Here is an 8,736-nt window from a genome sequence, read left to right on the forward strand (position 1 = left end):
CCCTCGATTGCTTAGACCTTGATAATTTCTTCTGTTGCTCCTGGTCGAATAGCGACTGGGTCCATTTTTCCTTCTATCTGAGTTGTAAGGCTGGTATTGGTCTCGGGGTGGCCTCGACTCCTGGTCCACTACTCTTTTAGACTTGTCGTTTGCTCTAATGGGATAAACTAATCCCGATGGGTTCCCTAATTGGTTGTCTTTGGCTTTGATCTTTGACTAATACCTGTTATGGACATCGGCCTAGGTAACCGCTGGATACTCAAAAATATTTTGCTTTGCCTGTTAAGATGTAACCAAACTTCGGGGGTTGAGCCCCTGAGTAAATGCCTGAACGGCCCAATCGTCTGCAATCGGTGGCAGGTCCATCTGTTCCATTTGGAATCTCAACATGAATTCCCTAAGCATCTCGTTATCCCTCTCATCGTCCTCGAGGTCGTTGCATTTTATTGTGATAAATTTTGATACCATATCATTGCTCCCTTGGACAGGGTTTCCCCGAATTTCTTTAGAAATACCGACTCGATCTCATTATACTCGAGGTCATTGCCTTTTATTGCATATGTGTAAGAGGTAACATGCTCGTTTGGATCCGTGGTCCCATTGTATTTGGGAATATCAGGCATTTAGAACCTTTTTGGAATAGTCTTTGGTGCTGCTCTCGGAGGAAAAAGCTTCTGAATGAACTTTTTGGAATCCGGTCCCTTCAATATCGAAGGTGCCCCCAATATCGAAGGTGCCCCGGGATCTGATCAATCCTCGAGCTGTAAGTTTCCACTTTCTTATTGTTTGCCTATATCTTCTTTTCGTCGGATTCTACCCGTTTTGTAAGGGCACACTCCAGGCATGTGTATTTTTTTTACGCCTACAATGTTCAAATGATCTTTATCTTTATGAAATTTTTAATTATGATATATGCAATAGTATATCTGTTATTTGAGCTAATCTCAATCTTTACAATTTTATAGATGTACAGAACTTTTATCGTTTTTTAAAATTTTTGTGAGTCAGCAATACTAATTAAGAAAGTTGATATTTGATTGGAGTATTAAGTCTGCTTAGGACACTCAATCGGACACTTGAAATATAAAGGGTAGAATGGTGTACTAAGCTCCTGCTAATCACGGGATCGGGGAAGGGCCGGACCACAATGATCTATTGTATGTAGTTTTATACTATATTTTTCTAAGAGGCTGATTTCTCAGTTCGAACCCGTGGCCTCGCGTGACCTCCCGGACGCTTAAAATATAAACCTCACCTAATCAAGCTGCACACCTGAATGCCAAAACGTTTTGCAAGTGCCCTCACACTGGGGGCGAGTTCGGGCAGAGTCTGAAAAGCCTTTTAAAACAAAGGTGCCAATTACTTTGTTCGTACATGGCCCTTGTAGGCATAGACCTCATCGAATAACAACTTCACTACTTCCTTTTTCCGTCTTCTGTTACTCTCTCACTCCAATTATTCGTTTTCTCAATGGCCACTGCCTCACTTTCCAAATCCAGCTTCTCCCTTCACTCCTCCCCTTCCCACTTCCAAGAATTGCCTAGTTTCACTTCCAATATTACCATTCGACCCAACAACCTCCGCGAGTTCTTCCCTTCGCAACTCACCATCAAACGCGTACCAAATGCTCGTCTTTTCCCAATTATCAGAGCCCAAAGCTCTCCAGGTCTCATTATTCAACAATTTGCTTTAAACCCACTTCATAATTTTCAGTCAAGATTTTCCTCTCTGTGTTGTTGTTTTTGATTTAGTACTTTGGGTTTTTCAGATTTTGTCCCCGATGCCAATTTTTACAAAATCGAAGCAATTCTAAGGTGCATCACTTTTATTATTTCTAGCTTTTTTTAATCCTCTTTAAATCTGCATATTCATTCATCAGTTTTTCATGTTTCATTCTGCTGCAAATTTTGGAATCGACTAGACCGTGGAGAGTTCAACAGGTTTCTTCGGTAAGCACTCGGATTTTCCATATGCATGTTAGAAAAATTGGATCTTTTCTTCTTGTGATCCTTAATGTTGCATTCGCAAATAATAATAATTGCTTAAATGCTCTTTATTTCATTGACTAAAAGACCTTTTTGAGGGGGGTTTTACTCGACCCCGACTTTGCATTTGATCATATCATGGAAAAGCCTATTGTGGAAAATGGTTTTAGAGCTGCGTTTCAATCTCAGTTGTGATCAAAGTGATCAAAAGCCCAAGGGGTTAATTAAAATTCTGCTAGCCTGCTCTACTAACATCAATACCGATAAGTTTGAAAAGCCAATAAGCATTAAGTTTCACGATGATATGGTAACTAGTCTTAGGTACATCAAGACATTTTTGATTGCCTCATTCTTCGACTCCTTAGCCAATTGCCCTACAGAGGAAAGGGCGGTAAGTGGTGCATCTCTTATTGGCAGGTGTCAACGTACACTTAAGAACAAGAACTCGGGCTAATGGGCGCACTTTTGTATTTTTTTGACACCATTCAGGTTTTGAGAATTAGAAGTTTGGAATAGATAAGTAATTATAGTTAGTCGAAGGTTAATCTCTATGTTACGTTCCACATTTGGGTGGTGGGTGGTGGGTGGTGGGTGGGTGTTAAACATTGGCTAAGGGAATAAGCTGTGCTCTCCTTATATGGTCTTGGGCGATCCTCTCCTCATGGACTAGTTTTTGGGATTGAGTTAGGCCCAAGTTTCATTTCTTCACATTCTATTTTTCAGATCCTCTTCAGAATTTATCGAGCTCCGAGTAAAGTCTACACATACAAATGATCAGAATTATGGTTTATCTATTGTGTCTTTAATGCAGTAGTTGTAGGATTATCTACCATTAATGCAGCATATAGCAGAAACTTCACATTTATTTGCAATTTATCCTAGTTCTTTCTTTGTATACACTGTAACTATTTCTCCACAGAGAGTAATACACGATATTTTTCTTTACTATGTTATCATATCATGCCCCCAAGGATAATCCTTCTGATGGATCAGCATCAAATTGCTTTAAGCTTTTGGAGACGAATTCTTTCTTTTTTCATTCTAAAAGTCTTGTCACGGATAAGTTGAAAAACGTTCGAGGGGGCACAGACTTTAGATCAGGATATGCTTAGAATATCTAGCATTGGAAGGAACACTAAGGGGTTGGACATATTAAATGTAAGAGGGTGGAGTGGAGTAAAAAACAAACTCCCCCCCCCCCCCCCCCGCCCCAACAAATGCACACACAAGAACACAAAAAAATTCCACCAGTATTGCTAGAACATTTAACAATACGGGAAGCTAAAGCCCAAACAGTTATCCATGTATTTTGTGATGATCTATTGAACTCCTTTTCAAAACCCAACAGAAGGCAAACATTTTCCTGAAGATATTTCAACACTTCTACTCCAGAAAGTTAAAACATGCCATCATTTACTCATACTTTCTGCGTTATGAAGGCACTATTGAAAATGGGCATTCGTGGTGTCACTGTCTCTGATGTTCGTGGCTTTGGAGCCCAAGGTGGCTTGACCGAGAGGCAAGCTGGTAAGGAAAAAATTCATCAATTTTAACTGTTTATTGTTTTAGGTTGTCATGGATATTCTTACTTAAACAGACTCTTCCTCAGGTTTTGAAGTTATCTGCTGCTTGCAGGCTCTGAATTCTCTGAAGACAAGTTTGTAGCAAAAGTTAAAATGGAGATTGTTGTGAGCAAAGACCAGGTTCGGATTTTAAAGGCCTTGATCAAGTTTTGGGCACCATAATTCAAAACCATATGTGTACATTATAAGATTACATGGTTAATGTGTTGTTTCTCTCTGTGTATATACAGGTTTTCTGTAAGTGTAAGTGTAGGGTTGCCGTGTTATTTCTCTCTGCTGTGCATATACAAGTTTTCTAACCTGTAATACTGTCTTATTAGGTTGAAGGAGTCATTGCAAAGATAATTGAAGAGGCAAGAACTGGTGAAATTGGTGATGGAAAGATCTTCTGTAAGTTTTTCTCTTCTTGATTCTGGAGTTCTGTCGCTAGCTATGTTAATATGAACATTGATTTGCTGTAAATTCTCCAACCAAGCTTGAGGGCGTTTAGTTAGTGTTTTCTCAATGAGTATGATGTATATTTTCTTATCGCGACACATCCTATGTACGGGTAAGGTGTGACACATAGTCTGTTACTTGCAATGTTGTTTCCGAACAGATATTTACCTTCACGGGTAGAGGGCTTACCCATTTGTCAAACATGTTTGAAGACGACGTGTTTTTTGTGACTGCTTAATTTTGAGGAAGATGAGGAACTTAGTGTTAAAAGAGCGAGATCTTATATGGGAATATGAGTAATTCCACTACTAAGTCAGTTTTTGCTTTTTGTGTGCATTACTTGAATTAATTCCAATAACGCAGAGGGGTTAGCAAGTAATTCCACTCTTCAAGACTTAAGCACATGGATAACCTTATCTTCTGCCCCAATGTAGGTGCATTGGCGGTCCCCTGGTTGCTGAGGGGAATATTTTTTCTCCTAACCACATATATGTTATCTATACCTAGGGCATGAATATTGGATATGGATATAGAACAAATACAGATGCATTCAGTTGTAAATATGTGTTTCGTTTATTCTGAAGGATTTACATTGAAGTGCATATACCAGTATCACTCCAATATAGGTATCATCAATGCAAAATGAAGTGCATATATAACATAAACCTGTCCTTTCCTTTTTGGTGCCAAAGAGAAAAAAAAGAGAGGCAGACTGGTTAAACTAGTGGCCTTCAATATGTAGCTGATATCTTTTCACCTACTGCTTCATACTGTTGTTGAATTTGATGGTCTACTTTTAACTAATTTTGACTTTTAAAACCGAAAAGCTGAGCAAATTTAGGTTCCTGCAATCTCTCAGGTGTCTCGTCTAATCCAGTTATCCTGGTTCTTCAACTTAACTTCTAGGTTGAGCCATTCCATTTATTTGGTCAATGTCCTAAGAACAGCAAAAGTAAATGAAAAGCTTGCAATAATCTTAGTGCGGTTGCACATGCAGCGTGAAAAAACAATACCACCAAGGCTTTTAAAAGGTGCTTGCAATGACAAATCATATTTGTTCAAATAAAATCTTTTGGTTCCATTGAGATACGTGGTGTACTGTAAACTGATGTAGGTATACCAGAAGAAACAGATAGAAAATACTAGCCCAAAATTTTAAAATAAGATTAAAAGGCTGTAGGAATCTCAAATCCATTGATCTTTTCTTTTCAATTTTATCAGACAAGGAAAGCCATCAGTGACTTGTTCATAATAATTTAATTAAATCCCAGCCCCATTGATCTTTCCTCGGGTTGATGCTTACCTTCTTAAATATTTGAACATCTTATGAGAAAATATGATTTACATACATTTATGATTTATCAATATACACATGCACACTCTTCTACATTTTCCTTTCACGGTATTTTTGTTTGGTGGGTGTGTTCTCATGTAAGGAGTATGCCTTTATTCTTAATTTCATCTATTCTGACCAAAATGTCAAGCCAAGCCTGGACTGGATCATCAAACAAAAGGTTGTCTGATGCTAGAAGACCTTTTTTTTGTGCTCAAGTTAATGGTTAGGTTGTACTAGCAGGTGGCCAGTTAATGGTTCAAAATCATTCTTCTATGTTTTAAGTAAAAAGATACAGGTAGCTATAGAAAATTTATCAAAGAGCATAAGCGCTCTGTCCTTTTAAGTTTCCAGTGAAACCAGTTCACATGTCTGCGCTTGAGTGGGGCTTGTCTTATCTGTTTCAAACTATCAATAGGAAGCCTATTTCATTGCCAATACCATAGTCACAAGTGATGTTGTTTGAACTTTTAACTTGAGCGTCATAAGCTACTTAATCTGTGGCAAGCTTTTGTTCTCACTTTTACTACTTTCATGACACATGTTCACCACCTGACCTTAAGTGCTCAGGTAGGCCTTTCCATTCGCTCAATTTAACCATCTTCTCAGTCTAATCGGAGTGTTCGTACAACTGAAAAAAAGAAAGAAAACCAAAGATATAGCAAAGATCTGAATCACATAATTATCTCAGTTTCTCATGTTAACATAGCTATTTTTTAGAACATCTTCACAACTTCGAACGCGTGTGGAGTAATAGGGATTAGAGTGCTGCATTATATTTTGAGAGAACTGCCAATACAAAAATACCAATGGTGGCCCACTAGGCAAAGCCTAGTTAATGTACTATTTTACTCTGGAGTTCTTGTTTCATGCCAAGTTTCTTCGACACAGCAGTTTAGATACCGCACTCGTGTCGACACGATACTAGTATGGGTGTGGGTATGGGATTCGTACCAGATCTAGTCAAATAATTTTGGGTACTTTCACCATGACGGACGGAACAATTCCGGACAAAATACAATTTGATTCCCGAAATCAGAACCAAAATTAGGGTAAATTTGAAGAAAATAGCATGCCTTATCTAGGAAATCAATTACTTATCTACAACTTGAGAATAAAAAAGAAATACACATTTTACAAGCTATACGTAAATATTTCAGAAAATTTCTTATAATTTAGAGATATTTTGATTGTTTTGAATTATTTTTAGCTGGATCCACTCACCCGTATCCATACTAGGATCCATATCCCCGAATCTTAGAATTTAGATCTCGAACTCGCACCCGTGTCCGAGCAACTTAGTTTTCATGGTATAGCTGCATTCCGAAGATTGTAATGGCATCTTAGCACATAATCTAACAATAAAATGTTTGTCCTTGCAAGAAATGTTTTTCAGAGACCATGTATTCAAAGAGGCTATTGAAGTTTGGCCATCTTTTGGGATATTGGTAGGGGTCGTTTGGTTTAGAGACAAGTTAGGTAGAGATTAGCGATGCAGAGATTGTAATCCTGGTATTAGTATTGCATGGATTAATAACGTAGAGATTAGTAATGTAAGGATTCTAATGCAAGAACTATTTCTTGTTGAATATTTAGTTTGATATATTACAAATTAATATACAATGTATAATTTAAAATGTGTTTACTTTTTAAGCAAAATAAAAGTTTGCTTACTATTAATCTATTCTAATGTTGTTAGTTTTATGGTGAATTGTTGATGCTGTTTCATTTTCTTTCGCAGTGATTCCCATCTCTGATGTGATAAGAGTTCGCACTGGTAAGCAGAAAGTTTTGATGATGAGTCCTTTTTCATTTATAAATGAGTTATTTGTCTTCCTAGGTTGATTTGTCATCTGAACTTCGCCTCCTTTACAGAGGTCAAAAGTTATTGCTTGTAATGAATCTATGCTACACTGTAACAGGAGAACGGGGAGAGAAGGCCGAGAGGATGGTGGGAGGGCATGCTGATATGTCCTCTGCATTATCAACTTCTTGAGCTTCCGTAGCTTGACGTTGAAATGTTTAATCGTCTTTTAGTTAGGTATAATGGCCTTGTTATATGTTGAGTTATGGAACAGGGTCCAATTTTTATTTGGAACATGCTGTCAAGTAGAGAAGAAAATAAAGAAGATGTACTTAACGTGTACTTTTGTTTCAGTAAGACTCACAAGTTCCAGGAAATCCCATGGTGATACTTTCTTGGTCTTATTCTAGTTGATCTGTTCGCTTCTCTTATGGAATTTCTAATGCTAATAAGATACTCGTTATGATACATAGTTGGAGATATTTGACAAATATAGTCAAATTTCTTTATAACTGTCATTCTCTATAACAATCTCTCTCTTTGTATATATAAAGGTGAGAATAGAAAATGTGACTTGGCACCTCTCATTGGCCAAGGATTGTATTTATCTTTTTTCTCCTTTTTTGACCCTTTTCTCTACTTTTCATTTGTCTAATAATAAGATATATTGTTGTAGTTATAAGAACTCATTTATTACAAAATATTAAGAATTTAATTATAGCTCCATAATGAGTTTCAAAACCAAAAGAAATCCGTTTTTTGACTTAGCAAAGGAAGAAAATTACAACCTTCGTTACAACTTTCTTCCATAATAAAAAAAAGAATGATACAATAGTCTTCCTTGCAACCTCCTCCTATTCAATCTTTTCTTGTGATGAATGAAAATTTTGGTGGCGAAATCTCTATTAAGGTATAATTATCTACTTTTCTACTCAATATATATTTTTATTGTACATTGAGATGAGAATATGTTGGTTTCTCATTTGATATGACCCATCAGTGCGTTTACAATAAAAAGAAATTATTGGAGGAGAGGAAGTGACTATGGAAGCTCCGATGGAAAAGCTCATGGACGGTTTGAAGCTTCATGTTTGGTTGGTATTAGATTTTCAGGTTTTTCTATTTAAATTTCAATTTAGTTTTTAAATTTTTCTATCACGGGATTTATATTTATTTTTCTCAAATTGTGTCATAGTCGTCGAAGGTAATTATGAGAGCATCAAGGTCCAAAGAACAAGAGGACTAATTGGTCCTTGCACAAGAAATGCGGATGCAACTCGATATCCTTCAAGAGACGATAGGACACAATTGGTGCCATCTGTTTTTTTCTATAATATTTGTCTCAAGAAACAAGAAATTCTTCGTATGAAGTTTGAACAGGTGTAATAGGTAATGTATCCATTGTTTTAGTTTATAGAAGAATCACGACAATATGTTTATTACTAAAAATATGAATTTTCTTTTACAAAAATTAAGAAATTATAAATTAGTCTTGTCACAATTTACAATTTAAAATTGTAGCATCGCAAGTTTGAAGTGCTTGGTTAGACATCTTTTATTCGCCACTAATTATATGAAGAAAATATCTTGAAA

The 8,736-nt window shown here is 36.7% G+C and overlaps 1 protein-coding gene across 1 annotated transcript; it reads left to right on the plus strand.

Annotated features, from left to right (window-relative positions):
• Positions 1-1,274: 1,274 nt before the first annotated feature.
• On the plus strand, positions 1,275-7,547 carry LOC104237003 (nitrogen regulatory protein P-II homolog). Its single transcript, XM_009791059.2, has 8 exons — positions 1,275-1,666; positions 1,769-1,814; positions 1,922-1,949; positions 3,425-3,512; positions 3,621-3,688; positions 3,889-3,958; positions 7,081-7,116; positions 7,262-7,547. Exons 1-8 carry the CDS (start codon positions 1,471-1,473, stop codon positions 7,333-7,335), a joined length of 606 nt encoding a protein of 201 aa, XP_009789361.1. The 5' UTR covers positions 1,275-1,470; the 3' UTR covers positions 7,336-7,547.
• Positions 7,548-8,736: the final 1,189 nt, after the last annotated feature.

This window comes from Nicotiana sylvestris, chromosome 2 (assembly GCF_000393655.2).
Source record: "Nicotiana sylvestris chromosome 2, ASM39365v2, whole genome shotgun sequence".
Taxonomy (NCBI): domain Eukaryota; kingdom Viridiplantae; phylum Streptophyta; class Magnoliopsida; order Solanales; family Solanaceae; genus Nicotiana; species Nicotiana sylvestris.